The sequence below is a fragment of the Gopherus flavomarginatus genome, chromosome 4 (genome assembly GCF_025201925.1).
Source record: "Gopherus flavomarginatus isolate rGopFla2 chromosome 4, rGopFla2.mat.asm, whole genome shotgun sequence".
Taxonomy (NCBI): domain Eukaryota; kingdom Metazoa; phylum Chordata; order Testudines; family Testudinidae; genus Gopherus; species Gopherus flavomarginatus.
In genome coordinates, this window is record NC_066620.1 from 202,612,119 (window position 1) to 202,634,572 (window position 22,454).

The following is a 22,454-nucleotide window of genomic DNA, read 5'->3' on the forward strand; positions in this document are numbered from 1 at the left end:
CAGGCAGTGCTCTGGGTGGCGGAGCTGTCTGCTCCTGCCAAGCAGAGTGGCAGCATGTCTGGCTCCGGCCAGCGCAGCAGCCAGACATGCTGCTCTACTCAGCATGGTAAGTGGGCTGGGGGGTTGTATAAGGGGTGGGAGAGTCCCGGAGAGTGGGGGTGGGCAGTCAGGGGACAGCTGAATGGGGCGAAGGTTCAGCCGGGGGGAGGGAGTGTTGGATAGGCGTAGAGTCCCAGGAGCAGGGGTGTGGATAGGGTCAGGGCAGTCAGAGGACTAGGAGCAGGGGGTTGGATAGGGGGTGAGGTTCCAGGGGACAGGGGGCAGTTAGGGGACAAGGAACAAGGGAGGTTGGATGGGTTGGGGGTTCTGAGGGGGGCAGTCAGGGGGTGGGGGCCAGGCTGTTTGGGGAGGCACAGCCTTTCCTACCCAGCACTCCATCCAGTTTTGCAACCCCAATGTGGCCCTCAGGCCAAAAAGTTTGTCCAGCCTGGCATAAAGTATTAATAACCCAAAGTTTTCCAGGGCAACTACCCACTCACCTATTTTTAACATGGTTAGCTTTAAGATTTTCAAAGCACTTTTCAGTTTGTTTAGGGGGTTTTTTTTGTTTTTTTGTTTTGTTTTAAAGGTGTTAGTACCATCCTCGATAAGATTTTCTCAAAATTATGAATGATTTACATTCTGGTTGGCAGAAAAATAGTTACATCCATACTACTAAAATATATATTGTATTTCTCTTTTAATAACTCCCCTTTTAACATTAAAGGGACAGTAGCTTTAAAACAAAACCAAGTTAAAAAAAAACACACAGTAGCACCTATCTGTGCTACAGTTGGATAAAAGGAAAAATATATTTCCCGTCAAGTTTCATGTTGTGGATTTAACAGCATGACAACTGAAGACAACTTTATAGTTTCTTCTGTATAGCTGGTTTCCTTTAGTCTTTAAGCGATTTAAGGTTATAAACCACAAAAATGGTGAGGTAGAGCAAGGTGAAGATAATTTCAAACAGAGTTAAAAGTCACTAGATTGCAACTTGGTATAGTGTGAGTGGCTTTCACTCTGCTACCTGCTTTTGAAGTACACTTTTGTTCAGATGGATTCCCATCACCATCTGTTGATGCATTAACCTCTAGCAGGCAGAAAGCTAAGCCTAAACTCAACTTTACAACCATGCCAATATTGAAGAATTGCAACTCAAGTGCCACAACAACGATAGCACTGTGTTGCCAGTATTCCATTCTAATCCCATGATCCATGTGTGAAACTTCCATTGTAAGTGACCTGAGTTCAATTCCTTGCTCTGTAGCAGACAGAAGTTAGGAAAGACCCTTAGTCCTTCTGTGCCTCAGTTTCCCTTCTGTAAAATGGGTATGCTCGTACTTCCCCCACCTTGCTGCAGTGCTGTGAGGATAAAGATGCCCAGACACTACAGTAATGAACATGTAAGTGCCTTAGGCCTGGTCTACACCGGGGGGCAGGGGGAGGGAAGTAGATCTATGTGAATAACATAGCTGAAGTCAACATACTTAGATTGACTTACTGTGGTGTCTTCACCACGATGAGTTGACTGCTGCCACTCCCCCAGCGACTGACTGCAGCTGGAGTACAGGAGTTGACGGGAAAGCGCTTGGGGTGTGTGTGTCAATTTATCGTGTCTAGTCTAGATGCAATAAATCGACCCCTACTAGATTGATCACTGCCCGCCAATCCAGCGGCTTGTGTAGATATACCCTCAGACAGGTCACAAGCATGCACATTATCCACTCTATAAGACCTTATCCACACTAGAAAGGATCTCCTGGTATAGTTCTACTTCCTAGTAACAAGGCCAGTTCCTACCAGTTCCCCAAACAAAATAAGCTATACCAGCGAAAGCCCTTGTTTGTCTGCATAGTTATGTCCAATATTTTTTCCCTCCACGCTGCTAAATGACACAAATACACCAGCAACACTCTTCAGTGTAAAAAGGCCTTCAGAAGATTTAGCTCTCTGAGCTCCTTGGGGCAAAATGCCTAGCATGTAAATAGCACTACCATAAATAATAAATCTGCAAGATGTAACATAACTATGCAGAAAAATAAAGACAACAGGAAATAAACTTGTGACCACTATGAAGACAGAACTAGGCCAGGTGCCTGAAAATCCACAGACAAATTAATAATGAACCATTTAAAATTTAGTTTAGTTTAAGTTATTGGTGAAGTGCCTGTTCCAGTTCAAAAGTGAAACAGGAACATATTCAATTTTATTACTCTAGGGCAGGGGAAAAAAAAAAAAAAAAGACAGGGAAAGACACCTCAGCTCATGCTTTAAAGAAATCAAATGACTGTTGTAAGACAAGTAATTTCAGCTTTATTAAACGTGAGAAAGTCATGAGGACTGTTTTAGCTATTGCTACAGATTACAATGTTAGCATAACTAGCAAAGTTTAATTCTGAAAACAGAACTATCCCTGTTGATTTATTTTTGAAGGAGTGACTATTGTTGAGAGAGAAACTCTTTGACAAGACAAAGTATAAAACCTGTATCTGTTCCACCATCACGTTTGTGCAACAGCATTTACATCTTCAGTCACCCTCTACATTGTTTTCCTGGCCAGGAGAGCATTTGTTCATCAGTCCCTTCTAGATACCCCTTTGATGGTGACAACACAACACCACCATTCTGTCTGTTCTGCTAATGGTCTTTGCAGCAGAAGGGTACAATGTCACAGAGGTGGCAGAGGCTTGGAGACAGTGACTTACAGCCCATCTGGTCAGAAGTCCCTTCCTACAGGAGGTGGGTGTTACTGGCCTCAGCCCACCTGGCCAGGATCCCTTCACAGGGAAGTGGTCGGAAGCAGGCATAGTAGCACAAGTGAGCCAAGAGCCCTTTGCAGAGGTGGTGGGTGGTATCAGACAAGGCCCATCTGGGCCAGGAATCCCTTTGGAGGGGGAGGTGACACAGAGAATTGGGCCTGCGCAGCACATGCAGGCCAAGCCCCACTCCCCGCGGCATGGAGAGGCAGCATATCCGGGTCCAGAGTCTCCTCTCAGGCTGGTGGGGTGGATTATCCTAGCAAGCCAGGTCGAAGTCATCCCTCTCCTGGTTGTAGTTCAGCACGTGCTGGCGGATGCGGGACGAGTCGGTCCAGGTGATGAAATCCTCCATGGCCCGGGTCACCAGGCAGGCGGGGTCGGTCACCACCTCGGGCCCCACCCGCACGTGTCCCTGCTCGATGAAGGTGATGGCGTCGCGCAGCTTCTGGGCCATGCGGAGCCGGAGCAGCAGCCAGGGCAGGCGGCGGCGGCAGAAGGAGCTGGCCGAGACCCGGTCGCACAGCTCCAGCGAGTGCTTGGAGCTCACCAGCCCCAGCCCGTAGAGCTTCTCCAGCAGCGCGGCGGTGCAGCGGGCCCGGAAGGCGGCGTGGGCCTGGCCCAGGTCGCGGATGCGGCGCGCCAGCTCCCGCACAGCCCGGCTCAGCTGGTTGTAGCGCGTGTAGTCCTCCCGGCGCTGCAGGCGGTAGCGCCGCAGCACCCGCAGCTCGGCCAGGTTCCCCGAGGCCGCCTCCCAGCTCACCAGGTCCAGCCGCTTCAGCAGCTTCTGCTCGTGGAACTTCAGCTTCCGCACCATCCTGCCGCGGGGAGCCGGGCGCTGGCGGGGCCGAGGCTGGGCCGGGCCCGCGGGGAGCCGGGCGCTGGCGGGACCGAGGCTGGGCCGGGCGCTGGCGGGACCGAGGCTGGGCCGGGCCCGCGGGGAGCCGGGCGCTGGCGGGACCGAGGCTGGGCCGGGCCCGCGGGGAGCCGGGCGCTGGCGGGACCGAGGCTAGGCCGGGCCCGCGGGAAGCCGGGCGCTGGCGGGGCCGAGGCTGGGCTGGGCCGGGCCCGCGGGGAGCCGGGCGCTGGCGGGACCGAGGCTGGGCCGGGCGCTGGCGGGACCGAGGCTGGGCCGGGCCCGCGGGGAGCCGGGCGCTGGCGGGGCCGAGGCTGGCCGACGGGCGCTGCCTGTCACGTGTCGCCGCCCGGCAAGCAGTACAGCGACTGCGGCGCGGTCACAGCCACGGGCTGGGGAAACCGGAACTTCCGCCTCGCCCGCTGCCCTTTGCTCTCATTGGCCAGCGGGAGGGGCAGCCCACCAGTCACGTTTTTGATGGGAGGGGGGAAAGTTGCGGACTGGGAAGTGGTGCATGATGGGATACAGAGGGACTGGGAGCAAGAGGCTGCGGGGTGGGGGGGGTCTCTCGTGAGGCGGGGTCTTGCGGCGCACGGGTCGCCCAGGCTGCAGGCGGCGGGGGCGGGAGGCGTGCGGCTGGCTGGGCGGAACGGGCAGCCGCGTCGCGCAGGGGAGCCCGAGGCTCGGACGGGTCACAGCCCTGGCTGTGCCAGGGGCCTGACATTAGCTCAGAGCCCTCGCCTGCCTCCCCTTCCGTCCAGGAGCCCGCTCGCCGCTTCTCCCCTCCCAGCTCCGCCTGCCCAGCCCCAGTCTCCACTACCTCCTGCGCCTCTTGGTGTTCCGCGGTGCCTGCCAGCTGGAACCGCCTTCTGGGGTCTCTGCCTCCTCCAGGCTGAATCCCTCCTGCAAGCCCCTGGCTTATCCCTCGCCTACCCCGACTCGCTTCCTCTGTTTAACGTTCTATTTTGGGATAAAGTTCATGACAGTGGTTCTAGTATATAGCGTATTATGACATCACTAGTGGTGACTTTCCCCAGAGCCCTTTAGAACCTCAAGAACAGTATTTATGTAACCACCCAAGTGTAGACAATTGCATGTTAAAGGCAAAAGGCACCTCCACCACCCTGAAAACGTGGTTAAAAGAACATAGGCTGGTTTGCAAGATCATAGCAAGTTACAGGACCCACTGTTCAGCTAGTATGGTATCGAGAAATATTTAACAGAATTCAGGCACAGAAAAGCATGTCTTTAACCAACAAAATTAAGAGATTCAAAATGCAAGTGTCTTCACTAGGGTTGGGTTTCAGTTTTCTGAATGATATTTGTGTGGCACAAATAACTTCTTGAGTATTGCAATCGACATATTCTGGTTTATTTTTTTGCTAGCCTGCTTCCTTTATGTTCAGGGGTGTGTATGTCTTTTGTGACTGAAGTAGTCTCTTTACTGAGTCTTAAGTATAACGGTTTAAAGGGTCTCAATGTCTATAAGAGAACACTCTTTGTGCGTCTGTCATGCTTTTCATACAAGGCTCTTACAGAACTTTATAAATAACGAATGAAGCCTCACATACCCTTGTGAGTTAGGGAAGTATTATTCACTTTTTTCAGACGGGCTTGTCTATGCTTAAAACACTACAGTGGCACAGTTGTGCTGCTGTAGTGCTTCAGAGTAGACAGTACCTACGCTGATGGGAGAGATTCTGCTGTTGGCATAGGTAATCCACCTTCCTGGGCAGCGGTAGCTTGGTTGATGGAAGAATTCTTCCATTGACCTAGGGCTATCAACACGGGGACTCAGGTCGGCTTAACTACACTGCTCAAGGGTGTTGCTTTTTCACATGCCTGAGTAGAGTAGTTATGCTGAACTAATTTTCTAGTGCAGATGAGGATTCAGTCTGTTCAAATTCAGATTAGGGCCCTGATTGTCAGCAGCTCTGCAGTCTCTACACCACTCCTTATACACAAAAGTGTACATCTACACAGAAACCCCTCCCACCCCGTGACAGTGAGTCTCAGAGCCCAGGTCAACTGACTGGGGGCTTGCAAAACTAAAAATAGCTGTAGATGGAGTGAAACCAGGGCTTCCTCCTGCTCGCAGAGGTTCATAGCCTGGGTTCCCGCCTGAATATTGTCACCACAATTTTTAACCACACAGTCGGTTGACCCAGGCTCTTGAGACTCACCGTGGGGAAGCTGTACCCTAAGGGTATGCTTACACTGCAATAAAAGACTTGTGACATGGCCACAGTTGGCCCAGGCCACATAGGCGCCAACTCCGTGGGTGCTCTGGGGCTGGAGCACCCAAGGGAAAAAATTGGTGGGTGCTCCCTGCCCCCCTGCCCAGCTCACCTCCACCCCCTCCCCGGAGTGTGCTGCGTGTCTGCTTTTTCCCCCTAGCTCCCAGCGCTTGTGCTGTGAAACAGCTGTTTTGTGCGGCTGGGAAGGATGGGGGAGGAAGGGGAACACGGCACGCTCGGAGAAGAGGTGGGGCCGGAGCAGGGATTTTGGGAAGGTGTCCAATATGGGCAGGGAGGGGGCGGAGTTGGGGTGGGGACTTTGGGGAAGGTGTTGGAATGGGGGCAGGGCAGAGGAGAGGGTGGAGTCGGGGCAGGGCTGGGGGCAGTGGGGCACGAGCACCTACCAGCACCGGGGAAAGTTGGTGCCTATGCCAGGCCAGCTGATTCGGGCTCAAGCTGCGGGGCTATAAAGTAGCAGTGTAGAAATCTGGACTTGGGCTGAAATCTGGGTTCTGAGATTCTGCAAGGGGAAGGAACTCAAGCCTGGTCTACACTGGGGGGGGATCGATTTAAGATACTCAACTTCAGCTACGAGAACAGCGGAGCTGAAGTTGACGTATCTTAGATCAACTTAGAATCACTTACTTCGCGTCCTCGCGGTGCGAGATCAACGGCCGCTGCTCCCGTCAACTTTGCCTCTCGTCGAGCTGGAGTTCAGCAGTTGACGGGAGAGCGATCGAGGATCGATTTATCGCATCTACACTACACGCAATAAATCAATCCCCGAGAGATTGATCGCTACCCACCGATCTGGCTGGTAGTGTAGATGTACCCTCAGAGCCCAGGTTTCCAGCCTGACTTTGAATGTCTATGCTGCTATTTTTCAGCCTTGCAGCCCAAGCCATGAGAGCTCAAGTCAGCTGGTGGGGCTTTGAGACTCGGTGCCGAGGGTTTTTAGTTGCAGTGTAGACCTGACCACAAGGTCTAGAAAACAGCTAGATTCCCCCAGCACAGGGGGATTCCCAAAGAGGTGAAGAGCCATTAAAACAGGCTTTCCCCTCTTGCAGCTGTCATTGTAGGGGTTGCTGGGGGTGGTATAGGGCCCAGAAGAGAGGTGCTATGGGAGGAAAAGTGTAACTGGGGTATTCTTTGCTCCAGCTGTTCTGGGCTTGGAAGGATTAGATCTTTATTGGTAAACAAAGATTTCATCACACACAAACAAACAGATAACAAGATATTTCCATTAATAATAACCAAAATTACAGATAGGCAAAGAAAGAAAAATGCTGCTTGAGAACTTATTAGTGTTTGATTTAATGATATTTACTTTGTATATTTTGACATGTGACATTGACTATTGGTGTTTTAAAGATTATAAACGTTAACTTTTTGAATCTGAACATCTGCTGTCATTTAATAATTATTGTCTGGACTACCCATCCATAATGTCTCACAGCTATGAAAATTTAAATAGATTAAAAAAAAACAACATAGAACCATCATTTTGCACAACTGTGAACATTTAAATCAATTAAAATTAAATATTCTTAAAAATATTTAAGAATGTATTATGGTGTCTCTAGAGACTGTTTGCCAGAAGCTGGGAATGGGCAACAGGAGGTGGATCACTTGATGATAACCTGTTCTGTTCAATCCTGTGAAGCACCTGGCATTGGCCACTGTCAGAAGACAGAATACTAAGCTAGATGGACCATTGGTCTGACTCAGTATGGCCGTTCTTATGTTCTTATAAACGTTGATATTATCAGTTGAAATTATAAAAAAAAATAAAAGCTGAATTCTGCCAATTCTACCAATGGGGGCCTTGGGGAGCTGCCCAGGGACTGCTCTAAATTATGCTGGAGACTGACTGGCCTTCAATTTATCCCAGAATCCAGGAGGCTTGAAAGGGGCATACAGTTGCCTTTACCTAACCTCTATGCACTCCCGTGAGGCACAGCACAGAATGTGGTCCTAGGGCTGTAATGACCAGTCAATGTAATTACGATCTGATGGCTCTGTGGTGGAGGATGGGGGTGCTACGTGAAAAGAGCTGATGCTCTCAGACCACGTTGTAGTGAAGCAGGAATTCACATCACAAAAAAACAGCCCCCACAATTGGCTCTCTTGGCAGACTCAGCAAGGATTGAATGGCCAGGGAGACTGAACAAGGCTCTCAATCTTTTGCTAATCCAGATGCCATCCTTAAAATGAAAACAAAAACTAAATTGCTTTTGAATATTTGTTGCGTGTATGGTTTTAAATTATTTGCTTTGACTAAGATCATGAAGCTGAAAGACGTTCGTGAATAGAAGATATAGTGAATAGAAGATGCAGTCTTCAAAATTTCAATTACTTTTCCATTTCTGTTACTGGTTACTCTGGACTAGCATAGGGAAATTGGCAGAAATTAAATTAGCAGGTAAGAAATGTATCCTTCAATGGTGCAGCTATCATTAATTTGTAGGAGATTAACAAAATACAAAAAAAGGGTGAGAAATGTGATTTTGCACCTGTTACCTCAAAGCTCTTAATTTATGTGCAGACTACCAGTTCATTATGCACCTCATTCAGTAACTCCTCCATGCATGAAGTTTCATGCCAGCAGCAGCTTCAGAACTGGGACCCATTAGTGCCTTTGGCTATTTAATGGGACATTATTTTATGAGGAATAATGATCTTGTGGCTATAACACAGGACTGGGAGATAGAAGATCTGACTTGAAGTCCCATCTCTGGCACAGACTGTTTGTGTAACCTTGCACAGGTCACGTAACCACTCTGTGCCTCAGTTTCCCAATGTGTGAAATGGAGATGATTCTTTATTGCCTTACATTTTATGTAGTCATCTACACCTATGCAAACAGACTGTTAGCATTTTAACACCATCGTGTCTCTATTTACATAATGTAAATAACTACACAAGGGCCAAGGCAATAGAGAATCTGGCCCTGTAAGGATGGTCTAAAGCTCAGTTCATTACTGTTCGTAAAGCCCTTTGAGACCCTAGGATGGAGGTCATCATAGAACAAAGTATTATTTTATTATCACACTTGATCCAAAAATTAGCCCATCCTTATTTAACATTTTTCTCGATCCTGATGTTAGGAATCATTAAAAAAGGGATAGAGAATAAGACAAAGAATATCTTATTGCCCTTGTATAAATCCAAGGTACGCCCACATCTTGAATACTGCATATAGATGTGGTCTCCTCATTTCAAAAAAGATATACTGGCATTAGAAAAGGTTCAGAGAAGGGCAACTAAAATGATTAGGAGTTTGGAATGGGTATGAGGAGAGATTAATAAGACTTGGACTTTTCAGCTTGGAAAAGAGGAGACTAAAGGAGGATATGATAGAGGTATATAAAATCATGAGTGATGTGGAGAAAGTGAATAAAGAAAAGTTATTTACCTGTTCCCATAATATAAGAACTAGGAGCCACCAAATGAAATTAATGGGCAGCAGGTTTAAAACAAATAAAAGGAAGTTCTTCTTCACACAGCGCACAGTCAACCTGTGGAACTCCTTGCCTGAGGAGGTTGTGAGGGCTAGGACTATAACAAGGTTTAAAAGAGAACTAGATAAGTTAATTGAGGTTAAGTCCAATAATGGTTATTAGCCAGGATGGGTAGGGAATGGTGTTCCTAGCCTCTGTTTGTCAGAGGGTGAAGATGGATGGCAGGACAGAGATCACTTGATCATTACCTGTTATGTTCACTCCCTTTGGGACACCTAGCATTGGTCACTGTCGGTAGACAGGATACTTGCCTGGATGGACCTTTGGTCAGGGCCGGCTCCAGGTTTCTTGCTGCTCCAAGCAAAAAAAAAAAAAAACAAGGCCGGAGTGCCTTGAAAAGTGCCCCCCTAAAGAGCCAGAGTGCCGTCCCACACACATGCTTGGAATGCTGGTGCCTAAAGCTGGCCCTGCCTTTAGTCTGACCCAGTATAGCCATTCTTATGTTCTTATCCTGAAATATCCATCAGTTCTGAACAGAATCTGAAACACTGATACAGTTCCATTTTCTCAGCTGGGTAAGCCATTCTCAAGCATTCCAGAGCACTAGTCACAGGCATGTGTGAGCTCTGAGACTGATTTTCAGAATGCTGAGCACTCAAAGCTATTTAACTGGAAATTGTGGGCACATCACCATTCTGAAAATCAGGCTTACTTTGTGCTGTCTCTTCCTTCATCCAATTTCACACAAATGAGACATGCAATCCTCCAGTATGAAGGAGGAAATTTTCCTAATTCTAGGCCAATTAGCCTTTGAGCCTTTTAGTAGCAGACAAAATGCTGAGGTTTGAAAAGCAGCTATTGACCACAGGCATTCATTTCCATGAGGTTTTACAGCGTGCACATATAATCTGCCTGTGAATTGGAATAAGGCAGTTGATCTGTTTTTTTTTAAATATTTCATGTATTTTTATGTGAATGTGAAACTTGTGCCAAATCAGTGGTGAAAAGCAATAGGCTGGTCCTAGCAGTGTAATGGATGTCATTCAAAGTACTTTTTCAGTGGATCCCAATGTGAGTTATAAATGTACTGACTGTACCAACTGGTTCTATCTGTGCCAACTAATTATTATGCAATTTAGAAAGATTTAATCTAGAGTAGGAGTATGGCTATTTTACCCCCACTCTCCTCCCTCAGGGCTTTGCTGAGGGCTGGGCTGCAGAGTGTCTGATATCACATGAGACATGCACACATTCAGAAGCCCTGTCATTCAGATCTCCAGTCCCGTTGGCAAGTCACACATCAAGCAGGTCTGCAAGGATTCTGCTGGGTGTCTCCTCCTGGCCACCGGGGACAGCTATGTTGAAAGAATTGCAGACCTCCCAAGCTGCCTCTCGCCTGTTCTTGCTGCTCCCCTGCAGGATGCATACCAACATGGAGCACCTGGAAGGAGGAGGTGGTTCCCATTGGCAAGGGAGCCAGGAGTCAGCAGGAGGAGGAGTGACTGGGGGAGGAGCCAGGGGGAAGCTAGCTTGGAGAAGGAGAGGGACAGTGTCAGGGCATAGGCTGGGGACAGGATGGGTGTCGGGTTGAAAGATTGGAGGAAGCATGGGGATCAGACTGAAGCAGGAGCTGAAAGGGGACAGGGCAGGGTGGAGAAGATTAATGCAGACAAGACAGAGTTTGGGGCGGCTTTAAGGTAACAAGTGGTAGAATGGGGGAGGCTGAACCAAGCTCCTCCATGCAGGCTGCTCCAAGATCTCCTAACCCTGCCCTATCAAATATCGCTCCAGACCGAGTATCGGTATTCATCCCCCCAGCAATCTCAGGTTTCTGCTAGCTTCCTAGTCCCCACATACTCCAGTGATCCCTGCCCCTGCTTCTCTTGTCTCCTCCCCTCATCATTCCCTCCCAGCCGTCTGTGGCTTGCCCAGGTGAAAGTCTCCTGGATGAAATTCTATGGCCTATGATACACAGGAGATCATAATGGTCCTTTCTGGCTTTAAAATCTGTGAATCCTGTGCCTGTTTCTCATCACCCTGACTGTCAGCTCAGCCCTGAATCTCAAAGTCCTGAATCTTTAATATCCTATGTCCTTTTCAGCAGGTATGAGTCTCATCTTCTGTTTTTTCCCCCCAGGCTTGTCTGTTAATGCACAGAAGGAAATGGAGAGCAAGAGCTCTACAAAATTGTATGGAATCCCCGAGGGGAAGGGCCCTTACTCTGTTGGCTGCACGGACCTGATGACTGATTACACGATTCAGGTATGACAGACACAACCTTCCTGTCACTCACTACTTTATTTTGACATAAGTCACAAGTCCAACATTGTAGCCTTCATCATACTATTAGGTATTAATTAAATGAAAAGTTTCCCTGGTTCTGATAGGTGGAAGTTCACCTGAGCAGAGGGGCAGGACAAAGCCTGCTTAAGCCCCCAGGCATTTTATTTTTTGTGAACAAAATGTTTCATAAATGTAAGAGTAATGACACAGGATGGCCACTGTGGCACAGGGGTATCACTAGAAGTGTAAGGCTGTAATGACAGGGATATACTGTAAATCAGCAGATTCCGTCAGCTACTAGGATATAGATTTTATAAACTGAAATTGGCAGGCAAAAATGTCCAGATATAGATACCATCATTTTACCTCCAAAACCTGGAGAAGTTCAGAACGGAATCCTTATCTAAATCTAAGCTTTGTAGCTTGGACCCATCTCTAAGTACAATTTAAGAACCTGATTCCACTTTCCTAGTTAAGACAATCCTCCTTAGCCAAGATCCTCAAAGGTATTTAGACACCAAACTCCCACAGAATTCACATAGCTTATCATAGTGAATGTTTTGGAACGGGGCAGGAAAAATCTTCCTTATTGTTCCATGTGGCGCAGTGAAGGTGGGAAATGTGGTTTGCCACCTCATGGAATGATCCAGATATGCAAGACCATTCAAACAGAGCCCAATACCTCTGGATTCCTGGCACCCGCCCCCATCCTTCCTGGCAACTTAGCTCCAGTGGAGACCCATCATCAAGGTCTCCCATGGCTTCAGCTATCCCCATCAGAAAAGTCCCCCTAGCAGGGCAAATGAGGGATGATATATAGCATTTCTGCTGTGTGTTAAAAAGTAACAATTGTGGAATTTGTACCTATTTAAAAAGAAAGGTTACAGTCTTCAGAATTGGTGTAGAACCATTACAGAATGAAGCAATTACCTCTCAAGTTCCCAAGAATGCAGATAAAGTTATAAGCAGTCAATGGGCCTGCAGCCCATTCAGCCTATTCAATGCTGATTTGCATTTTCAGATACAGTAGCCTCACAATTTTTCTACTAAATTTTTTAGTCTTGCCCTTTGTTGTTCGCATTTCCTGTAGCATTGGCATTGCATTTTTAAACTCCAAGCAAAGCTTTTATGGTGGAATTCGCTTGTAGTGATCGTGGTGAGTAGGGATCATTTGGATATTTTGGTCTGTGAATTTTATAAGGATTTATTGTGTGCCTACATTACATAATGATTGGCATGGTAGAGTTTAACTGCTTCAAATTAGCTTTCATGCCTATAGTAGGTAAGTGATCTGGATTATTAACATTCTCTAAAGTCTAGATTATGAACTTTACTCACACTGGTAACCAATTATTCACCTGAGTAATGCAATAAGGACTAATCAGGTGAGTAACTCCTCATCACTGTCAGGGTTTTGCAATCTGTTCCTAAATAAGCCTTTGTCAAAAATGATCATTCATTACAGCGTGTTGTGTAAATGGAAGGAAGATTCATAAGATAAGCTCTTCATGTGCCTTGAGTAATAGATCAGAAACTTAATATTCAAGCAACCTGAAACTGTTTTTAAAAGTCCAGTTTAAAATAAGTATTGTTCTTAACAGCCATCTTTCCCTATTGTTTAGGACATTCTGCATGGACTCCTACAATTAATTCACTGAAACACAATATAATCAGAGAGATTTTGAATAGTGTGCTCCAAAGTCACTTTTGTCCTAAAGAGTAAGAATACAAACGGTACATACTTTTTATCTGACAGGCACCTTCTTTATTACATTAAATTACTTGTTCATAGTCCCACCCCATGGTCCTTGCAGAAGAAACATTCTAATAAAAAAACATACCCAATGCCTTTCATGGTTCACAAGAAGAGCAGGGGTGTCCAGCTGGAGAAGAGAAAGGACCCAAAAGAAAGGAAATTGAGAGGGGAGAGAGAACAGTAGTAAGAGTTTGGGAGAGAGAAAATACTACTAAAAAAAATGCATAGGGGAACAGAGACCACAGCAGATATGAAAACAGCTTGAAAGAGACTGGTTTGGAGGGAAAAATAAACTGAAACATTTAACAAAGAAGAAACACTATAGATAATTATTAATGGGAGTATTTTGTATTTACGCAGCTTTGATCTGTAGCTATCAAAGTGCTTTACAAAGAGGGTAAGTATTACTGTCCTCAGTTTAGACAGAGAAACTGAGGCACGGAGGAGTAATGGGCGCACAGCAAGTCAGTGCCTAAGCTGTGTATAAAGGTCAGATCTCCTGACTCTCAGTCTGTGCTCTATCTGCTGGAACACATTGCCTGAAACAAGTCTGAGGGAAATGCAGGCTCTGAACAAGTCTGAAGAAATATGATGCACGAGGAAACAGAAAATAGGAAGATAATTGGGAAAAAAGGAGAAATAAGAGAATGGAGGCAGCAAATGCTCTAAAGTTTGTACTGTGTGTTTTGAAATAATGCTTTAATGGTAGCTTAGCCTGGGAGGGAATGTTATCTAACTTTAACTGGATGCCAGAGATCATGTCTGTTTGGTTCCCAGGTATGAAAAATACAGTGACATTTGGTGGCTAAAACATCTGAGCCTTTATTGTTAATTTTCTCGTTGGACTCAATCTTACACCTTGTGGTATCATTTTAATATGTTAAATTCTTTGGTAAAAATATTTTTATTTTTTAGCAACTTCAGTGAGAAAATCTATTTCTTTTTCTGATTCAATCACAGGGAAGCTTCTTTCGTCTGTATTATCCTTCACAAAATGGCGCAAGTAGTGAAGAAACCAAGTGGATCCCCAGGAAGGAATATTATCGTGGACTTTCTGACTTCCTCAACATGTACCGGATGTTAGGAGAGACATTTTTTCAGTACTATGTTGGTAAGATGAGTTTATTTCTAATTGCCTTACTGGTGAGACATTGTGTGCTATGGTCACTTTAGTTATGGCACCTGTACATGAGGAATGTGTTAATACTGCAGGAGCCCAAGGTAATTTTCTTTGCAGAACTGTTTCTCTTCCTTTTCTATGGGGCAGTAACATTCAGGTGACTTATGACTATATGTTTCACTGCACCATTTGCCCAAATACCACTGTCATGGGTGTCTGGGAATATTCCCAATAGTAAGTGGCAGCCCTATGGGTAAAATTCATCCTTGAGCAAAGGGCCACCACTTAAGTCCTGTAGGGAAGCTTTTTGAAGGCACAAAGGGGACGCTAAGTGCCCTGCTCTGATTGAAAGTCAGTGGGAGTTGGATTCCTAATGGCCTTTGTGCCCTTGAAAGTCTTCCCCTACAGAATTTAAGTGAGACAGAGGCCTTATGCTGGCTTTCCGTATGGGGGGAATTTCACCCTTTTCCTGGTAATAAATGTTTCTAGGATCAGGCTTTATAGTGCAGAATACGAACTAAGGTCTTTAGTCTTACTTGCCTTGTGTTTCTCACTCATATAATCTAATTGAAATCAGTGGGTCAATCTGAGGAATAAAGCAGCTACTCAAGATAAGGGAGGGTATCCGAACGTCTCTTGAAGAAGTGGTTACATGAGTAGCCACACTAACTGCAGATATCCTGTCTTATCTAGGCTCAGTGACATGTCCTGCAAAATGGAATGCTGCTTTCAAGCCTGGAGAGAAATACCCCCTCATTATTTTTTCCCATGGACTTGGAGCTTTCCGGTAATTCTGCAGTTTGTGATCTCAGACCACATGTTGACAAGTGACTCTCCAATGTAACTCCACTGCGATCAGTGGAGTTATGCCAGGGAGGAATTTAGCCCAGGAAATTGACAATTCTTGAGACTGGTTTTGAACAGTATTTCAGTAAAGTTGTGTTGGATCCATCACAGCATTAGCTAAAACTGGTTTTAAAAACAATAGGCCAGATCCTCAGCTGGTGTAAAGTAGTATATCTCCATGGAAATCAATGCCAATTTATAAAAGCTGAGGGCCTGCTCCAAGTTTCGCTTACTAATATGTTTCCCTATTTGAAAACACTTGTTTCTTAGGAGTATTGTGAGAATCAATTATTTAATGTTTGTAAAGCACTCTGAAGATGTAAAGTATTATGCAGATGATATTATTATATATAATCATTAGTTTCTTTTCCTCAAAAAATCCTCTTCAAAAAGGATGTTGATATAAAGATAGAGAGGCTGTATGGCTTGGTGGACAGAACACTGGACTGGGACTCAGGAGACCTCAGAGGGATTCCTGGCTGAGCCACTGGCCTACTGGGTGACCTTAGGCAATCACTTCCCTGCCCCGTGCCTCAGTTTCTCCATCTAAAAATGGAGATAATGATAGTGACATCCTTTTGCAAGCACTTTGAGTTCTATGCATGAAAGCACCATATAAGAGCTAGCTGTTATTAGTAATTATTATTTTTTATGTGGGACTTTGAACATGTTTTACAGACTTCCACATAAAAATCAGTCCAGTAGTAACGTGAGAAGGAAAGGAGGCATTGATCTACAATGTAAAATATTAAATTGGGTGTAGTACAAATATGGTCTATATGTTATTTCAGGAGCAAGGTATTGAAATTGTGTATTTAAGCAGTGTATTTTTTTGATTTCAGGACTATATATTCTGCTATCTGCATTGAGATGGCATCTCAAGGTTTTATAGTTGTTGCTGTGGAGCACAGGTTTGTATAATACATCTACAAGAGGTGAACAGTTATTTCACAAAGTCCTATGCTTATAATTTGATCTTGCAAAGTGCTGTGTGCAAAACCTGAGACCTTGTTAAATTTGATATAAACACTTAAATTTGATGGGGGGAGATTATTTTTATCAGCAACGTCTTGAGTCTAAAAGACGCAAACAGAAAATAGTGTTTATTGTACAGTATAACTTAGATTTATTTAAAAAGACTAAATAGTATTAATTTTCTTCAAAACCCAAGTAATTCCCATTGTTCAACTCTCAATCTAAATCAGGGGTCTCCAAACTTTATGAGACGAGGGCCATATTAGATTTTTGAAGGGGCTTCGCGGGTCAAAGCGACTATGAAAAAAATTAAATGGATGCAAAATCATTAAAAAACAACACTACTCTACTGTGTCAGTGTTGCACTAAATTCTAAATCAGGTATAAAAGTCAATCGATGCAGGTACTGTGAAATCACACAAAATATTTATCAATACATTAAAAATCATTTTCACCTTTTTATTTTGTTTCTAAAAACTCACACATTTGTATCTGTCATAAACAGATAGTTAAAGGTTAGTGTCTCTTTTACCTGTAGAGGGTTAAGAAGCTCAGTAAACCTGGCTGACACCTGACTAGAGGACCAATGGGGGGACAAGATACTTTCAAATCTTGGTGGAGGGAAGTCTTTGTTTGTGCTCTTTGTTTTGTTCGTTGTTCGCTCTTGGGACTAAGAGGGACCAGACATACATCCAGGCTGTCCAAATCTTTCTAAATTAGTCTCTCATGTTTCAAACTTGTAAGTAATCAGCCAGGCAAGGCGTGTTAGTCTTATGTTTGTTTTCTCAACTTGTAAATGTTTCTTTTTGCTGGAAGGATTTTTACCTCTGTTTGCTGTAACTTTGAACCTAAGGCTGGGGGTAGGGTGTCCCTCTGGTCTATAGGAATCTGATTACCCTGTAAAGCATTTTCCATCCTGATTTTACAAAGATGATTTTTATCTTTCTTTCTTTAATTAAAAACTTTCTTTTTAAGAACCTGATTGATTTTTCCTTGTTTTAAGATCCAAGGGAATTGGGTCTGGACTCACCAGGGATTGGTGGGGGAAAAGGAGGGGGGATGGTTAATTCCTCCTTGTTTTAAGATCCAAGGGGTTTGGATCTGTGTTCACCAGGGAATTGGTGAAGCCTCTCAAGGCAACCCAGGGAGGGGAAAGTTTGCGGGGGACAGGGAGTGTGCCAGACACTGAATTTCTGGCTGGTGGCAGTGTTACCAGATCTAAGCTAGTAATTAAGCTTAGAAGTGTTCATGTAGGTCCCCACATTTGTACTCTAAAGTTCAAAGTGGGGGAAAAAACCTTGACAGTATCATACAAATACTGTTTGGTTTCATTAGTGCTGTAGTTAAATTTTAACCATTATGAAATTGTTAATTTCCATCTTCTTTATTCCCTTTATTGGAGATGTAATTAAGCATCTGGCTTGTATTTTTACTCTAAGGCAGGGGTCCATGCCTGCTCAGCTCCAGCAGCAACTCTCCCCTAAGTTGGCTCTCCTTTTGGGGGGACACTGGCTCCTGGGGGCATTCACCCCTCCACACAGCTCAGCTGAGCTTACCCGCCTCCCCGTGAGCTGCTGCCAGCAGCCCCTCCCCCTGCCAGTTCGGAGTGCCTACTTAGCTGCAGCCTGCCTGTTTGCTTCTCCCTGTACCTGCTCAGCTGCAGCAATGACTGTCCTCTAAGTTGGCTCCTCTTTGGGGGGACACTGGCTCCCAGAGGAACTCACCCCTCTGCACAGCTCAGCTGAGCTACGTCCCCTCCCCCTCAATTCATGCAAGCTGCTGCTGGCGGCCCTTCCCGCTGCTTGCTCCGCGTGCCTACTCAGCTGTTTGCTTATCCCCTGTTGGTTGTAGGGCCGGACAAATGGAAGCCCTGGGCCGAATCCGGCCCGTGGGCCGTAGTTTGGAGACCCCTGATCTAAAGAAAGAGCAAGTTACTTGAATTCTTTGACTAGGGTAGCTGTCAGTTGTCTATGTAATTTTTTTAAATGCACTATTTGTGGCTGTTTAATATTAGACTCTGGCAAAACAAGGTCTGTTTTCTTTTCATTTAGACTTTATTATATACATTCAATTATAATGCTGCGCTAGTTAGTTTCTTGGTGCCAGGAGCCAGTTTTTCTTGATAGGGAGTGAAATCCTAGCCCCATTGAAATCAATGACACCAGTCCCGTTCACTTCAATGGAGACATAATTTCACCCCTGAAGTCCATGTGGGTTGAGCACTGTTGGCATGAGTGTGAACTAGCCTTCAGAAGTAACTTTTTTTCTATATTATAGAGATAAATCCTCTTCTGCGACTTATTATCATAAGGAGAATCCTGGTTGTGAAGCACAAGAAGAGGCTACAGAAAATCCGAACGAGGAATGGATCTACTACAGAAAACTAAAACGAAGTGAACAGGAATTTCCTCTACGCAACCAACAGGTGTTTGTTGTGGAATGCTGATCTAACAAATGACGAAGATGCAATCTAGCACCCAAGAGGTGCTAAGGGATTGATTAAAGCTGGCATATTTGCAAGGCCACTAACCCATCAGACTTCCTACCTCAGGCCAGGTCTACACTGCAGACTTTTACCAGCATAGCTATGTCACTCAGGAGCATAATAAGGTATGATTTGTGACCAACATAGCTGTGCTGGCAAAAGCCTCTAACATAGATGTGGTTATAGCAGCACAACTGTGCTTTTGGCAGTATAGCTTATTTTGCTCAGAGATGGGGGAAGGAGGGAGGCCTCAAATAAGCTATACTAGCAAAAGAGCAGCTTTGCTGGCATAAGCTGTGTCCACACTAGGCGTACTTAACAGGAACAGTACACCCATATAGTTATACCCACAAAGCCTTCCAAGTGCAGAGCTGGCCGCAGAAGCATGCCAGCAGTTTTTCTTTCTTGATCCAATCCCCACTTATGTCAGTAGAAGTCTTTCCACTGATTTCAACAGCCTTCGGATGAGGTCCTTAGTGAGTCTCTGGTGAAAGTGTACACACCAGTAAGGCAACAACTGATATCTCATATATACATCCAGTATCCTATTTGTGAGCCTAAATTCATGCCAGTTAGAGAAACGTTGGGAATAACCTGCAGAGTTATTGCCCATTGGAATGATCTCTCTGGTGGAGTTCAGCAGGTATTTCAAGGATTCGTAGTGATTTCAGTGGCATATAGGCCTCGTCTGCACGGGGGTGAATTTCACCGTCACATGGAAAGCTGGTTCCAAAAAGAGAGAAAAATATTATTTTTCCTGTCTGGTAAAATATAAAAATCAAAAGGAATACAAAACCATCTCCCACCATCATTAGGTAATGCGTATACAATACAAGAAGGGCTCTCCGACTGGTTCCCATTGAGGGCTTGTCTAGATGAAGCCAAACAGCATATTAACACACTTTAAAGCTCCAGTATAGACAGGGCAAGTTGTCCTGTAACACAATAGCTCATTCAGATGAACCCCAGAAGAGAGACAAGGGGTCATCTGGACCAGCCAAGTTTTAAATACATTTTTTATCCAAGTCCTGATAAGCCTTCTCCTGAAAAGTACTGACTCCATGGGAGTTGCTCTCATGGGGCTAAATTCACTCTCGTGCAGCATGAGCTCACTGCCACTTCAGCCCTAGGGGCCAAATTCTCTAAACTAGTACAGTTCCTTTAATTTGTTTCTATTTATGGTTCCAAGCTCCGATTCTGCAAAGTGCTCATCTTTGAACATGAGAATAATCCCAATGACTTGAAGCGCTAGATGTTTCTAAGATTTGTTCTTAAGTGTTTTAACTGAATGCTGGGTAGCTTGTTTTTTTTTTCCAGAAGAATCATTGTTGCTGTCTTTTATCTATGTCTAGTTGCAGCAGAGAACAGAGGAGTGTATCAGAGCTCTTGACCTCATTCTTGATATTAATAATGGAAATCATGTAGTGAATGTACTATCTTTAAACTTTGATTGGACTCTGTTAAAGGTGAGTGAAGAGATCTAGACTCCTTTTAATAATAGCTTGATCACCCTTCTGTTTTCGCTTTGTGATCCCCACATCAGCCAAATATATTAGTTGTATGACAGTTTCATCTCATTTGATCCTGAAGCTGTGTATTTATAGCTGCTATCATTCTATTTCCATTCTAGTAGTCTCCAGCTTTTAAAATGGATAAGGTGTAACGACTAAAAGTTGGGAAAGGAATGTTCCTTGCAGCATCTTGATTTCTTTTACAGGAGTCTATTGATACTGACAGAATAGCTGTGATGGGACACTCTTTTGGTGCTGCCACAGCCATTAAGACTCTTAGCAAAGACACTAGATTCAAGTAAGTAGCATAAAGCAAAGACAGGTCCCAGGGCTTTGGGATGGTATCATTCTGCATTTACGCTTTTTGCTTTTCTTGGCTATGCTGAGATCTCATTTAACTACTACTAACTGTAATGATCACAGCAATTGTAAAGAAAATGGCTTTGCTTACTATGGACAATTTTTCCCTTACTTACTCCTGCTTCTGAGAGCTCCGGGGAGCCAGAACATCTGGAACAGACACACAGGCTTCCTCATTCCTTGGTACCATGTGGAAATGTCTCTGCCAGAGCTTCTCAGGGCCAGGGACAGGACCGAATGGAACAACAGCCTGCTCCCTGCCCTACCAAATAGATTTCCAGTCTGAAATGAAAGCACGCTATCCCTTCAGGAATTCTTTTAGCCTGTTTATCCATGAACACTGTAACACAAGGCATACAGACTACCCTATGAAGCATTCTACATCAGTGATATGATCGCACAGCTCCTTTTTTGCAGGTGTGGCATTGCCCTGGATGCATGGATGCTTCCTCTAGATGATGAAGTTTATTCTGGCGTCGAACAGCCATTGTTGTTTATCAACTCAGAAAAATTCCAGTGGGTTTCAAATGTTCTAAAAATGAAGAAACTTTACTCCACTGGCAAAATAAGAAAAATGATCACTATCAAGTAAGTATTACAGCACTATAGTCCTGTCTTCTTCTCTAGAGACTGGATTCATTGCTTGTAAAATCTACAGGAGGAAAATTACAGGCGTTTAACCAGAGTTGGCGGTTTACCTGTAGGAATCTAGCAGTGCCAGTTATTACAACCTCACCAGAAGTATTTACCATGCAAGGTATTTTCGTTTTCAGATCTCTTCATATAAAAGTCTGGTGTCATAGCAAAGGGCTTTGTGCACAGAATCAATACAGACTTCCCATGTCATCCAACCAAAGATGAAAGATATCTATTCTGTTGTAGTCAGGTTCTTATGCTATGGCCATCACCATAGTATCTGTGTAACCTGGCTGTGAGACTGGGAGCTAGAGTAGCAACTGCAGCCCACTGTGCAATACCCAGGTGGGATTGTGACCAGTGGATCTGCATATCCCAGCCACTTCCCCAGACTGCTAACAAATCATTTCAATTGAAGTTAGGTGCTGAAATACTTCTGTAGAGCTGGGTCATGTGACTTGCCCAAGACTATAAAAAGAGAGAGTCCTTTTTGAGGCCTTCATCTCTCCTAAGCAGAGAATACCTCTGTAGCCAGTAGTTAGGACAAATTCTAAAAATTCCTGACCCATCCACTCGCACAGAAGGCCCTGAAAGTAATGGGGTGGAGAAGAACATAAGAAGCCCACACAAGGGGTTTGTATTCCTTCAGTGAGACAGAGAACAAGGATATTGGTAAACTGGAGACGGTTCAAAGAAGATCTACAAGACTGATTAGATTAGAAAACATGCCTCATAGCGATAGGCTCAAGGACAGTAAGTAGTGAATGGCGAACTATGGCCAGTAAGAGCTGCAAGGGCCATTCCTGCGGACAGTCAACGTCTGCAAAATGTCTTGCAGCCCGCAATCAGCTTACCCTGATGGGACGGAAGTTCCCCACCACTACTCAAGGAGCTCAATCTGTTTATTAACAAAGGCTAAGAAGTAACTTGATCACAGTCTATAAGTATCTGCATGTGAAACAAATATTTGATAAAGGGATCGTCAGTCCAGCAGAGAAAGATAAAACATGATCCAGTGGCTGGAAGTTGAACCTAGATAAATTTGGACTGGAAATAAGGCATACATTTTCAACAAGGGTAATTAACCTTTGGAACAATTTACTACGGGTCATGGATACTCCATCACTAGT

At 44.9% G+C, this 22,454-nt stretch overlaps 2 protein-coding genes across 4 annotated transcripts in view; one reads left to right on the forward strand and one right to left on the reverse strand.

Moving 5' to 3' along the window:
* Nucleotides 1–22,454, forward strand: part of PLA2G7 (phospholipase A2 group VII) — a 35,665-nt gene that overhangs the window by 11,616 nt on the left and 1,595 nt on the right. The window contains exons 1-9 of one of the 3 annotated variants that reach the window (XM_050950889.1): nucleotides 4,371–4,528; nucleotides 11,490–11,614; nucleotides 14,352–14,502; nucleotides 15,205–15,298; nucleotides 16,200–16,268; nucleotides 18,610–18,757; nucleotides 20,170–20,283; nucleotides 20,535–20,626; nucleotides 21,106–21,276. In XM_050950889.1, the coding sequence (XP_050806846.1) occupies nucleotides 11,516–11,614; nucleotides 14,352–14,502; nucleotides 15,205–15,298; nucleotides 16,200–16,268; nucleotides 18,610–18,757; nucleotides 20,170–20,283; nucleotides 20,535–20,626; nucleotides 21,106–21,276 (938 nt within the window). In that variant the 5' untranslated portion in view covers nucleotides 4,371–4,528; nucleotides 11,490–11,515. Of the gene's footprint in view, nucleotides 1–4,370; nucleotides 4,529–11,489; nucleotides 11,615–14,351; nucleotides 14,503–15,204; nucleotides 15,299–16,199; nucleotides 16,269–18,609; nucleotides 18,758–20,169; nucleotides 20,284–20,534; nucleotides 20,627–21,105; nucleotides 21,277–22,454 lie in introns of those variants that run through there. The other 2 variants (XM_050950888.1, XM_050950890.1) reach the window with 2 other exon arrangements.
* IMP3 (IMP U3 small nucleolar ribonucleoprotein 3) lies at nucleotides 2,333–4,038 on the reverse strand. Its single transcript, XM_050951052.1, has 2 exons — nucleotides 3,921–4,038; nucleotides 2,333–3,721 (listed from the first exon to the last, which is right to left on the reverse strand). The coding sequence occupies exon 2, from the start codon at nucleotides 3,613–3,615 to the stop codon at nucleotides 3,058–3,060; it is 558 nt and encodes a 185-aa protein (XP_050807009.1). The 5' UTR covers nucleotides 3,616–3,721; nucleotides 3,921–4,038; the 3' UTR covers nucleotides 2,333–3,057.

Bases quoted from the DNA above. Each gene is read 5' to 3' on its own strand.
- IMP3 (XM_050951052.1), bottom strand. From the start codon at position 3,615: ATGGTGCGGAAGCTGAAGTTCCACGAGCAGAAGCTGCTGAAGCGGCTG.